General features: G+C 40.1%; 1 protein-coding gene across 1 annotated transcript; it reads right to left on the reverse strand.

The window, feature by feature from the left end:
• Positions 1–4,771: 4,771 nt before the first annotated feature.
• On the reverse strand, positions 4,772–12,519 carry LOC146660241 (putative transcription factor ovo-like protein 3). The gene is made up of 4 exons (XM_085419538.1): positions 12,348–12,519; positions 11,974–12,203; positions 7,364–7,553; positions 4,772–5,282 (listed from the first exon to the last, which is right to left on the reverse strand). Exons 1-4 carry the CDS (start codon positions 12,445–12,447, stop codon positions 4,960–4,962), a joined length of 843 nt encoding a protein of 280 aa, XP_085275664.1. The 5' UTR covers positions 12,448–12,519; the 3' UTR covers positions 4,772–4,959.
• Between the last annotated feature and the right edge of the window lie 1,455 nt (positions 12,520–13,974).

The following is a 13,974-nucleotide window of genomic DNA, read 5'->3' on the forward strand; positions in this document are numbered from 1 at the left end:
GGGATTTGATTCCCTGCCGTTGTAGTGTGTTACTGATGGTGACCTTTGTTACTTTGGTCCCAGCTCTCTGCAGGTCATTCACCAGGTCCCCCCGTGTGGTTCTGGGATCTTTGCTCACCGTTCTCATGATCATTTTGACCCCACGGGATGAGATCTTGCGTGGAGCCCCAGATCGAGGGAGATTATCAGTGGTCTTGTATGTCTTCCATTTTCTGATGATTGCTCCCACAGTTGATTTTTTTCACACCAAGCTGCTTGCCTATTGTAGATTCACTCGTCCCACTCTGGTGCAGGTCTACAATACTTTTCCTGGTGTCCTTCGTAAGCTCTTTGGTCTTGGCCATGGCGGAGTTTGGAGTCTGACTGTTTGCGGCTGTGGACAGGTGTCTTTTATACAGATAATGAGTTCAAACAGGTGCCATTCATACAGGTAACGAGTGGGGGACAGAAAAGCTTCTTACAGAAGACGTTACAGGTCTGTGAGAGCCAGAGATTTTCCTTGTTTGAGGTGACCAAATACTTATTTTCCACCCTAATTTACGAATAAATTCTTTACAAATCCTACCATGTGAATTCATGGATTTTTTTTTCACATTCTGTCTCTCACAGTTGAAGTGTACCTCTGGTGCAAATTACTGACCTCTGTCATCATTTTAGGTGGGGGAACTTGCACAATCGGTGGCTGACTAAATACTTTTTTGCCCCACTGTATGTCTTTGTGCTCCCCTTTTCCCTGTTAATGCCCTATCGGCCCCCCTGGCTAAACTTTGCTAGATCCGCCCCTGCACAGTTACCAGCGTCAGCTACGTAAAAACAGATCCTGGTGTAGAACGTAATATTAAATAAATTCTAACAACAGCTTATCAAGCTTAAACGTGCTGCTGTTGTTTATCCACTGGTTTCCTCTTTCTGGTGCAAAGTGGGACAAAAACAAACAAGAGAGACGGACTCGCGACAGAAAAGCCGATCAGCTGATCATTAAGCAGTTTCGTGATTGAAGTAGCAGCAAGAAGAGGCAGTCGCCCCATATATCGTTTGTTAAGCTTAACGCAGGAATGCTTTACAAACATTCAGAGATGGACTTACACACTTGCTTTACTTCTCTCGGGATAACTTTGTCGGAGATGAATTGCCGCGTTGCTAGCGAAGCTCCAAATGCTATCCAGACCACCGACAGGTCCCGCATGCCACAGCCGCTCTATCACGTGATGCATACTGCTCCGACGTGCTAACGTTGTGAGGCGAGTTACGGCGTGTTGCAAGTTTTGTGAGGTGCTTTCGTGATATTTAATGGATCGGATTACATTTTTTATTTTTCTCCGATATCCGATCCAGTAATTTCGGTCAGTATCCCACCGATACCGATACGTAATATGATAAATATGATAAATGACCAGAATTGTAATATTTCTGACTGAGGCAAAACTTTCCAGATTCCAATCAAATTGAATCGGATCCTGTATCGAATCAAAAATGATTCTACAAATCAGTGACGATGCAGCCGTACTCAGCCCCCTAAACATTTTCCCTTTCCAGTTCACAATCAATCCTACCCCTAGGTCAAAAATATGTATAGGACAATTGGCCTAATCTAATATTTTGTATGAACCTGTCCAGCTGTCCAGTGATTGAATGACAAGTAGATGGAGGCAGGACTTCACAGCAGGGGCATACTCCATAATGTGGTGTGCATTATCATATGTATAATATATATATTTCTCACTTATTGTATTTACCAACATCAAGGAGTTATGAGCAAAGGAAGGCCACACCATAGTGCATGTTTAAATAGGGAAAGTTTATTCATCAAAATGTATTACGCAAATACACATTACATTTTTTTTTCAGCCCCCCAATCGAGAAAACAAAACCAATTACATGTTCAAAGCAACGGAACGGTGGCCCAATATCAGAGAGAACTCCACTCTTGAGTGAGCAGTGATAATTGAGCAGTCCGTTTTATTTTGCAGATTCAAGCTGCTCTTCAAAATTTTCGCCACCAGATGTCACCGGAGAGGACTGTGTTGAAAAGCTTCGAGTAATGAACCGTTTTTCAATACAAGCTTCAGTGTTTCAGAAAGCTTCATTTGGCCATCACTAATAATAATTAACAAAACTTCAAACAAACATATGACAAACTGACCTGCTGAAATGACACACGGGGGAACTTAAATACTGGTTTAGCTAAACCAAATGACACACATGGGGGAAAACAAAATGGCTATAAGCAACTAATACAAAACAATTAAACAAACATGAAACACCCCCCAGGCAATGAAGCATGTGGTGCAATCCAATTAGGCTGTCAGTGGTACTTCAGGTCTCCCAGCCCTTTGCCAGACAGGAGGAGAAGCCAACCCCCAGGTAACTCAAACAAAGAAAGATGTATTAATATAACATAAAACAGAACTTTGACCTTGCAAGGTTAATATGTGTGCACGCCATATAAACATTGGAAGGTGTGATGGAAAAATAAATACATTTAATAAAGAAACAATATTGAACAATAAGTAGAATATTTTAAAGTAGTGACTGTAAATTAAATTAAGTGAATCAACGGGTGGTGAGGTGTGGAGCTTACCATGTGTGGCATGCCATCACACCTGATAAAGTGTGTTTCTGCCAAATGATGATGTTTGTGGTGAAAGTCAGTATTGTTTTTTTACTAACTGTTCTGAAGACGTAGCAGGACGTGTCATTTGCAGGCCTGGCCACAAGAGGGTGGTCACAAACTTGGCTTAGTGCAGACAAACCAGTTATAACCAGTTCAGCCATATACTTCTTCTGGGTTAGGTTGATCAGGTTTAATGCTTATGTCCATGTGTATTCACCGAGGGAGCTGTAAGGTACAATGTAGCATTGTACCTTACCAGAATATGTTAGTGTGCCTCAGTGAATTACACTTTTCCCACTCAAGTCCTGTGGAGTCATCTGAATAGGAAGAACATGATCCAGGCAGTCAACACCTATGCCGCACCATGACATTTACTACTGTCAGATAATGGAAGTGGCTGATATTGAAAAATACTACAAATTGCTGGATAAAGCTGGACTGAAAGACAACACAGAGGTACTAAGCTGGAAGCACAGAAACAAGCTCTAAGCACAAGATCCATAGAAGCTGGGCTCTTTCATACCAGGCAAGACCCCAGGTGCAGACTGTGCAAATATAGCTCTGAGACGATCCAGCACATAACAGCAGGGTGCAAGATGCTAGCACGCAGGGCATGCATGGAACGCCATAACCTTGTGGCCAGCATAGTATACAGAAACAATTAGGGCATGCATGGAACGCATAGAGGCTGAGTATGGCCTGGAAGTCAAAGGGTCAAAGGATACACTGAGAATGACCGAGCTAAGATCCAGTGGGGCTTCCAGACAAACTAGCGATGGCCAAACTACTGGAATAGTAGTGTTGGGCAAGCAGAGGAAGTCAGCTAGATGTAACATTAGCAAGTGATAGCAACATCAGGAAGAAGAAACATCAGAAACTCAAGAAAATTCAAGAGCTGAGAGAGGAGCTAGAGAAGATATGGAGGGTGAAGGTAACAGAGCCCTCCGCCCAGGAGAAATAAAGATACTGCACAGGCCCCTCAAGCTCCAAGGCCTCTGGTAGAGGACAAATGCATGAAGGATAAGAGACCATCTGAAGGGGTGAGTGGGGAATTATACATACATACACACACACACACACACTTATTTCTCACTAATTCCCTAGATCTAGATTACTAAACTAGTAATCTGGCATACTGGGTGCCCGATGCCTGATGGACTGACACACGTGTGGGCTGATGGGTATATATATAATGTTTTAAATATAATTTGATATAGGGGCAGCATGGTGGCACGGTAATTAGCACTGTTGCCTCACAGCCTGAGTTCAATTCCCCCATCAGGCCAGGGTCTTTCTGTGTGGAGTTTGGATGTTCTCACGGTGTTTGTGTGGCTTCTCCCAGGTACTCCCACACTCCAAAGACATGCAGTTAGTGTAGATGGGTTAATTGGAAACACTAAATTGCCCACAGGTGTGAATGTGGTAGTGAATGTGAGTGCGACTGGTTGTCTCCTGTTTATATGTTAGCTCTGTGACAGACTGGCAACCTGTCCAGGGTGTACCCTGCCTCTTGCCCTAAGACAGCTGGGATAGGCTCCAGCGCCCCCCACGGCCCTAAAAAGGATAAGTGGAAATGAATGGATGGATAATTTTATATAATTATATAGGCTATGTGCCAGCTTGAAGGGCTGTTGTGCACCAGCACTGACAGCAACCCGTTCTTTACTTTTCATTAGTAATGCTGAATTGCCCAACCAAATCACTTAAAGCAACCAGCCCCATCCCTATCGTTCTTTTCAGAGAGAAAAAAATAAAGTAAAAATAGATACAGCAAAGTCCTCACTGTTGGTAGCATCAACTATAGAGAAGTGCATGATAAGGGACAGCAGAAAACAACCCACAAGCACAGGTGCATATTAGATTTATCAAAGTAGTAGTAGTAAAAAGAACTTCGCACCACCTTAAGGTAAGGGTAAATTTAGTTTTATTTCCAAAATATATATAAGTTCAGTGGTTCTTCCTATTACAAAAATATAAATGACAATAAAATCAGTTTTGCAAGGCTGCTTTTCTAATAACTGAAAGAAAACACAACATAACGTACCTATACCTACCTAACTGTTAATGAAAAGTATTTATTTTTTCCGAGCAAACATTTGGAATTTCTTTATTAGTACTGCTAACTTAACAGGTCAGGCTTAGTAGATTACAGATAGATTAAAAACATTAAGAATAATGTACAAACCTTCATTTTTATTTTAAGGTTTTGATTAAAAGCATTTGCTAAAAGCAAAACAGTAAATAAGCACAAAAGGGTATTAGCGCAAGTATACTGACACACATGGCCTACTTACTTCTGAATAGTTTTGTAAGATCTATGAAATAATGTAGCATTAGAATAAAACCTACATGTAGTATGCAGAGGCTGGGTAGAGCAAATAGGGACTGAGTTTACGATCTTCTGATGGAAAGGTGCTGTTCTCATGAGCCTGACGACGGTAGTACCTGCGGAGAGCAGGGCTGCCAGGGTGGCATTGTCTCACATGGAGGAAGTACTCATCAGGCCGGCTTGATGTATAACCACAATCCTCACATACAAAGATCTTGGAGCGTCTCTGGCGGTAAGCATACTGCTGATGTACGCCATGAATCTTTCTCATATGCGACTCCAGAGAGCAACGCTGTGTGAAAGCTTTCTCACACAGCTCACACTTGTAGGGACGGATACCTGTAGCAGTGAGAGACAAAAGACAGTTTCTCCTTTAAGCTTTCCACCAAGGCTGACATTGTCAGAGAGCTCATGTAATGACTGAACGCAGATTTTCCATTTATTTAAATTTTTTGTTGTTGATTTCCGTTAATGCCAGTCACTTTAAAGTTACTGTAAATCCCACAAAGGAATTCTTGGAGATTTCAACCAATTGTAAAAAGCTTGGAAAGAAAGTGACTGGACTTCTTAAAGTTTTTTTTAAGACGTTTCATCTGTCATCCACAAAGCTTCTTTAGGTTTAAAACCAAATGATGGAGACTCCCAGGTATTTAAACCCTAGCGCAGGGGTGGGGAACTCCAGGCCTCAAGGGCCGGTGTCCTGCAGGTTTTAGATGTGTCCTTGAACCAACACAGCTAATTTAAATGGATGAGAGGTGAACGGTCTTTAAAAATCTTGAAGATGTCCAGTCACTTTTCTTTCCAAGCTTCTTAGATTACCATGAACTGGATGACTAAGAACCTACATTTCAATCAAGTGCAACTAATGATACACAGCAAACCCATTAATCCCTTAATTATATTATCAGTAACATATATAATAAAATGTACTCCCTTGTAATAAAATTGATTGTGATTCTTTTAACCCTTCTTTGGCCCTGGGACCATTTTTGGTCCCTTTAGTTTTTCAGTTACAAGCCATTTGCACTGTGTTGAATGGAATATAGCCAAATTCTCTAAAAAAAAGTTTGGCATAATTTCATTTCAAAATTCAAGTCTGACTTCCTTAAATTAGCTTCAGTGGCTAAGCTAACAATACACATCCTCTTAGAGCCCTAGGGACCATTTTTGGCCCATTGACTTCCATTATAAACGCTATTTTTCACTGCAGAATTATTACCGTTAATGTCTTGGTGATTACTTATGTCTCCGTCTCGTTTTGGTCTATGAGCCTTAGAGTTGTAATTTTTTTATTTGTCCACCGGGTGGCGCCCTTGCTCCACATTTGATCCCTGCTGGAAAACAGCGGGCTGCTTGGACAGACCTGCGGGAAACGAAGCCTCATTTCCGGCGTGCAGCAGTGGCTTCGCCCGCTGATCGGGCGGGACCATTTTTCGGTCCCTAGGACCGTTAGAGGGTGCTTTTTTTTTTTTAGTCAACAGGAAATGACGTATTTGTTGTCACGTGGTATTGGACGTGTGGGCTGGAAAAAGCAGTCCCCGGTGATCGTGCCCCGGTGATCGTCGCGACTTACCCCGGCAACATGCACTTATTTCGGCCTAGAGGAGGAGCATTTGCCGCCTGGAGACCATTTTCTGGTCCTGAAAAAAATAAATAAAAGGCGATCGAAATGACTGTTGGTGCCAATCTTTAGTCCATCTAAAGGCCTAATTATAATAACAATTGAATATTACCTCAAATGTTTTTTTTGGAAAATATTCAAGTTTTATGTTTTTTGGGGCAAAAAAGCAGTGCGCTCATGTGACGAAACCGGGATATAAAGGGTTAAAATCCGCGAAATGTAATTAAAACTTGACATGAATATTTCAAGGAGAAGTAGGTCTAAAAGATTGGCTAATTTAAAGTGGAATAAAATATTAATATATAAATTTTTTATAGCACTTTTTTGGGCGTGGTCGATTAGGACCGATAGTGTGTGCATTTTATGAAATGCGCTCCTGCAAAAAAAATAAAAGGCGATCGAAATGACTGTTGGTGCCAATCTTTGGTCCATCTAAAGGCCTAATTATAATAACAAACAAATATTACTTCAAATGTTTTTTTTGGAAAATATTTAGTTTTTTGTTTTTTGGGGCTAAAAAAACAGGGCGCTCATGTAATAAAACTGGGATTTAAAGGGTTAAAACAATGAAAATATAATTAAAACTTTATATGAATATTTCAGGGAGAAGTAGTTTTAAAAGACTGACCAATTTAAAGTGGAAAAAAATATGAATATATAATCTTTTTATTGCACTTTTGGGGCGGGACCATTTTTGGTCCCCAGGGCTCTAAAGGGATGCATTTTTAAGGGTCAGCGAAGGGTTTTAATTTGATAAAGATTAGTGGATTCAACAAAATACATTTAGAACATTCCTAACCTGTGTGTGTTCGCATATGTCTCTTTAGGTCGAAGGTATCATTGAATCCTTTGCCACAGAACCGACAAGGATGCCTCTTCACCAAGCTGTGGCACTTCAAGTGGCGGGTTAACATGCGTTGTAGAGGGAAGATCTTGTGGCACACTGAGCAAACAAAGTCACCTGAGACAGGGGAAGTACGGGGACGTGGCTGATGGGAAGAGAACTACTGAATAAATATGACAAAACTTCACTGTAACAATCATCTTTTCTCTGCTCTGTTTAGCTTACAAGTAACAAACAGGATTACAAATTGCTAATACATGGTACAGTGTACCAAGACACCAGTACACCTTCCATGCAAATAGTTCCTTTATAAGCCATTAAATCATAACGAGTGGGTACGGAGTTCTTGAATTGATCCTATATATACACATTTTATCTGTGCAGATAAAATATTGCAGCCCCAATAATTAGTCTAGTGCATCACCCCTAGCTTTTTCCATCTTTCAGCAAGCATGGCATAAAAAAGCAGTTTTTTTAAAAATAGATATATTTTCTTAAATAGAGCTAAATTAATCTCACTGTATAATATTAGCCTTAAAAGTTTAATAATATTATCAAGAATGCATCAAGAATTTTATTTTTATCCTTTCCACAGCAGTTCAAAAGCAGATATGTACAATGCAATCAACAGACCTATATGAATAATGAATTTCTTGGCCACTAAAGGGAGTACAAATGTCGGTCTACTGAACTCAAACTTGATTGCACAGAAGACCAGTGAATAAGAAATGGATAGTTTTACAATTTGATTTGCATAATATGGCACCTTTTTCTTGATAGATTATGTTCACAGTATGAGCATCTATGAAAGCAGATGAAATTGCCAGCCATGTGTCCGTGTTCAGTAGTTAGGGTGTACTGAGAATAGCTCTAGTAAAAATCACAAAGTCAGCTGTTCTATTAATTGTCACAAATGCTTAACAGATTTTCTGTTAACAAAATAAATGGGAAGTTCAAAAGGGTCCTGTGTTTGAGTTTCTTTTCCCCTTTTTTTAGTGGTTATGACCTCATAGGGCAGTATTTTTCTCACATGTAAAGTAGTTCTGTCCCTCTCCAACATATCTGGCTATGTGTATATTTCTGGACTTACCTACTGCCTTAGAGTTGTATGAAAAATATGATTTTTAATCTTAATAACTAATTTAAAGAACTTGAAATAAATGGTTGTTTTTTAGTTAAATGGAAAATGTATCAGACGTGTTACATAAACTTGGAGCATTCCACATTATAGGTCAAATAATGAGCACATCTAAAATGACCTGAAAGTCCTCTACCAGAGGCCTGAGAGCTTCAGGATACTGCACAGTATCTTATCTATTTGCATGATTGGACAGGGAACTCAAATGTCATTCCTTGAATCTGCTGGAGCCACTTGCCCAGTTTGAGGGTCACCACTCCGATTACCACTGTTGCCTATATATATGGAAAAATGAATTCTGCTGTCTACCAAAACATCCTGACGGAGAATGTCTGGTCATCTGTTCATGACCTCAAGCTGAAGCCCCCTTAGGTTCCTGACCTGAGATTCTGTGGCATGACCTTAATAAGGTGGTTCATGCTCAAAAACCCTCTAATACAGTGGTTTCCAAACTTTTTTTGCTAGGCCCCCTTTGTTTTACAAGAAAAATGTTCGCGCCCCCCACCATGTGCCTTTTTTCACGTCACGCTGTGTGACACATTATTGTTTACATGAGATGAATTGCAGAATGGCGGATAGAGACAAAATACTGTTAATCTTACCATCTTCAGGTTTTACACGCTTGCATATACACACGTAGTTACTGTCCCTCCATTTAGAAAGGCAGAGGCGTCACAGTGTAATTATTTTACGTGTAGTTGTTTTTTTCCTGTGTAATATTCAACATTGCTATTAATACATTTTTCAAAAAATGCCTCTCTGTGCAAAATGGGTTCAAAAACATAAACAACTGTGGGATCCTGTTTGTCTGTGGTTTGGACAAGGGGAACAAATTGTGGCAGGATCAGCCTGATGTTATTTGTATCTCACTGTAACTTTAATGTATAAAGAACTAACATCTCCAAAATGTCAGGAATAGTTAGTCATTACAAGAAGTGTTTGTGAACTAAAAATCAAGAATGTGGGATTCTGTTTGTCCGTGATTTGGAGAGCCCAGCGCGTGCTCTCAACGCAGGGAAAACCAAGGCAGGGTAGACCTACCTTGGCACTTGTGTAGGTGAAACCAAAAGGAAGATATGCTTCACCATATTTTCTAGTCTTTGACTTGGAAGGATATTGGTTTGGAAACATATTTGGTGTTTTGGAGGAAGGAAGGTTCAGAGTTTAAGTAGTCATCATCATGGGCTCATCCGATTAGAATGAGAATAAGCAGTCAATCATTTACAGGTTTTGTCATTTTATTGAATTATGGTTAACCCTCTGTAGAACCTGGGACCATTTCGTGGCCTTTCCGTTTTTTAATTCCACGCCATTTCCACTGTGTTTAATGGAGTATAGCCAAATTTTCAAACATGTATTTTTTTCCCATTTTATTTTAAAATTTCAGTCTGAGTTTTTTAAATGAGCTTAAATGGCTGAATAAAAGGCATACATCCACTATCGAACCTCGTGGCCGATTTGTGCCCCATTGAAACCCATTATAAACGCTATTTTTCACGCCAGAAAAATTACGGTCAAATCGATCGTCAGGTTTCCGGCTTAGGTTTTGTTTTGGACTACAGGCCTTAGAGTTGTAATTTTTTTATTTGTCCACCGGGTGGAGCCCTTGCTCCACATGTGACGCCTGCTGGAACATACACATGTTCTCCAGCGGCCTGCTCGAGACAGATACCCGGAAAAGGCAGACTAATTTCCCGCGTACAGCAGCAGCTTGGCCCGCTGCTCGTTCCGGACCATTTTCTACCCTTAGGTTCGTTTGATTTTTTTTTTTTTTTTTTAATCAACAGGAAATGACGTATTTGTTTTCACGTGGTAGCGGAAGTGTGTGCTGCAGACACGGGAACCGAACCATATGCTCCGGCGCTGCGCGAAACACACCCGCGGCAGAGGCACTCCTCCCCGGGGGAGCAGGAGCAGCAGCGCCGCCTGGGGACATTTTTGGCTTCTGGAAAAAAAATTAAAACCGGATCGAAATTAATGTTCGTGCCAATCTTTTGTCCATCTAAAGGCCTAATTATAATAACAATAAAATATTACTTCAAATGTTTTTTTTGGAAAATATTTTATGTTTTATGTTTTATGTTTTTGGGGCAAAAAAAGCAGTGCGCTCATGTGACGAAACCGGGATATAAAGGGTTAAAATCCGCGAAATGTAATTAAAACTTGACATGAATATTTCAAGGAGAAGTAGGTCTAAAAGATTGGCTAATTTAAAGTGGAATAAAATATTAATATATAAATTTTTTATAGCACTTTTTGGGCGTGGTCGATAGTGTGCATTTTATGAAATGCGCTCCTGGAAAAAAAAATAAAAGGCGATCGAAATGACTGTTGGTGCCAATCTTTAGTCCATCTAAAGGCCTAATTATAATAACAAACAAATATTACTTCAAATGTTTTTTTTGGAAAATATTTAGTTTTTTTGTTTTTTGGGGCTAAAAAAACAGGGCGCTCATGTAATAAAACTGGGATTTAAAGGGTTAAAACAATGAAAATATAATTAAAACTTGACATGGATATTTTAAGCAGAAGTAGTTTTAAAAGATTGACTAATTTAAAGTAGAAAAAAATATTGATATATAACATTTTTAGAGCACTTTTGGGGCGGGACCATTTTTGGTCCCGAGGTTCACGAAAGGATGGGATTTTGAGGTTTTACCAAGGTTAAAGGAAGGAAAGACACACATGGACGGCTATCTCTCAGCTGCCGCCCCATGTGGGAGTGAAGAAAGAGTGAGGGGTAGGTGAGTGCAGTCCTTATATAACGAGTGACAGGTGAGCGCAATTAAGGCCAAGCACCACACCCAATCAAAGGTGAGGAAAAGAAACAAGGTGCATCTGGTGAAGTGAATGTGCTAAAAGGTGAGCCTTTACAACATTTGGCGATGCTTCATATCCTGCTTTGCGTTTGTGTGTGTATATTATGAACTCAATCAATCAAAAAAAAAAATGTAGTTATGGTTGTATTGAACTGAACTGATTTCCCAAGCACAGTGCATCTACCCCCCCCCCCCCCCCCCCCCCCCCCAACATACAAAGTTGTGATGAAAGCCACATATATATATCAAGTGGAAGAGAAAAAAATTACCCAGAGAATGTAATATAGGATATTACCCTTTCACTGATTACTGATTGAATTCACTACCATCTCATGCTTTTGAACTGTAAGCTCCAACAAACACCTCTGTTAACTCTGTGTCTTACATCACAAAAAATGTGAGTCTGATGATGCATATATTCCAAAGGCAGTCGTCTGTGGTCCTGCCTAAGGTCATGTCCTAAGAATCCTTGCCCAAATTTCTAACCTCCTACTAGTCCACCACTAGTCCAACAGTCACATGATGCTAATAACTATGCACTAAACACTGGGTTAGTTGTTCACATTAAAGGAGTGATATTGTATTTTGGCAAAGAAAACCTTTCTCACCTTTGCTCTGCTGACCAGTGCCATTGTACTGGGATGGTAGGAGCCCCGGAGCATCACAGTAGACCAGTCCGGCCTGGTATCAGCTCTTGGTCCTCCCAGTCCTGCTAAAGGTACTGGCACTATAATTCCTCTTGTTGCATCACGTCCTGAGGGGATTACTGGCTGAGGCATGGCGGCAGGCTCTTGGGTGCCAGGACTGCAGGATATCTGTTTTTCAATATTTTCACTCACTATGTAGTTAGATAGATAGACAGATAGGTAGATTACATGACTAAATTACGACATTGAAGTAAATTACTGTGATACAGACTAATTGTTACGGCTTTAACATTTTGACAGCAGAAATTAAACTTGAAGCCACTTGAAATTCATACCTTGTGGATTTTCTTCTTTCCACTCATGTTGTTCTGATTCTTTCCACTGCCATGCTCCACATGGCCCACGTTTCTTTTTCACAAGGAAAGACCTTGGCATCCTTTAAATCTGTCACTTCTTGGTTTTCTTCTATTTCCTGACCTCTCTCTTATTTAAACGTTGCCCCCTGATCCTGTCACAGTGCTAAGAGATTTAATTTGCTAATGTCCAGTGTTCTGCTCTTACAAGTGCAACCATCTCCTTTGACAGTCAGCAAGTAGAGTGTCCTAGTAAAATCACAGCACTCATTTTCATAACACTCTCTGGAAAGGATGGTGAATGTTTTAGCTCTGGTAAAGGATGGGCGGTTGGAGCGTCACTCTTAGCAGGAGTACACCTGTGCTGATTGTGCGTGTGTGCCATTTTAACTGGTCCTCCACCAGTTTTGCATGTCAGGTAGTGAGAATCCGGGGAGCTTCACATTCAAGTGGCCCTTGGCATGCAAATTTTTGGATCTGGACCAAGCCCTGGCCCCAGACAAAGGGCATGGCCTAAGTAACAGGAGCAAGCACAGTGGAGCCACAGCCTTAACTGCTAGGTAAATCAGCCCTTTCTCTTTTTTATGGCTTTTCTGTTGCAGTTGTTTGAAGGAATTATAGAGCTTCTTTGAACGCATACAAAGGACATTCATACTCAATAAAAAAGATGGCAAGCACTTGCAGTCTATTGACTGAATTGTTTACATAATTGCATATATGATGGCACCTTTTGTGTTGTCCCCTGGTACTTGCACAGTGAATATAGGAATAATTTACACCCTCTGTAGCACTGAACAGAAAAGCATTATATGGAAATATATGACAGTGAAAAAAGTATCCAGTATCCAGAAGTCTGTTAGATACTGATTAGGCAACATGAACATATAGAAAAGATTTTCCCTCAGTCTTGTGAGAACTGTAACAACAATTAATTTTGCTGATTTACAATCCCCCTTTGCTGCAGATAAACAAATGGACCCAAATTATGCCAGAACCACTAGAAGGTAAAGAAGCAAACTGCCCACTCTTGTCCAATTGTCTGCAGTTGGTGTATGTTTAACAGGAAAATGAACTGCATGTATCTTATTTCACTGGGCGTGCATAACAAATTCAAACAGTCTGAGTGTAAGTCAGAGTCTAAACCTCATCATGCAAATCTCAGTAGAGGTCACTCCAAGACCATCAGGAGGATCATGTAGTATAAACTGTACAGTAGTACAAACACAGATCTGCTCTACCTATCTGCTACATTTATGTGCTGTAAGTCCCATATTTTAACTGCTTACTAAGCATTTATATTGTAGATATTGGTCATTGAATATGAGGGTTCAGAAAGTGATGAATGTAATGCAAATCTGGAAAACACAACTGCAAAGTCTGTATTTATTTCACTTTATAAAGGAGGATAAGCATATATTGTCCTACTTTACTCAAGATATTAATTTGTGTAAGTAAAATATCTTCAGACAGACTAATTGAATTCAGATTTTGATAATAAATCTTTTGCTGTGTAATGTTAGTGTTTGTATTGTTAGTGTATTGTTGTATTGTTAGTGTTTCCTAAATGTGCTTTAAGGCTATTGACTATACTGTGAGGTTCCCTTCTGAA

Source organism: Rhamphochromis longiceps, linkage group LG10 (genome assembly GCF_057381845.1).
Source record: "Rhamphochromis longiceps isolate RC_006_pf linkage group LG10, R_longiceps_female_GT1.1, whole genome shotgun sequence".
Taxonomy (NCBI): domain Eukaryota; kingdom Metazoa; phylum Chordata; class Actinopteri; order Cichliformes; family Cichlidae; genus Rhamphochromis; species Rhamphochromis longiceps.

What these genes read in the sequence shown, in the direction of transcription:
- LOC146660241 (XM_085419538.1), bottom strand. Translation starts at nt 12,447, where the DNA reads ATGCCAAGGTCTTTCCTTGTGAAAAAGAAACGTGGGCCATGTGGAGCA. An exon ending in GAAAGAAGAAAATCCACAAG is followed by an intron (nt 12,204 to 12,347) that starts GTATGAATTTCA and finishes CTAACTACATAG; the next exon opens with TGAGTGAAAATATTGAAAAA. An exon ending in CACTGGTCAGCAGAGCAAAG is followed by an intron (nt 7,554 to 11,973) that starts GTGAGAAAGGTT and finishes TCTTCCCATCAG; the next exon opens with CCACGTCCCCGTACTTCCCC.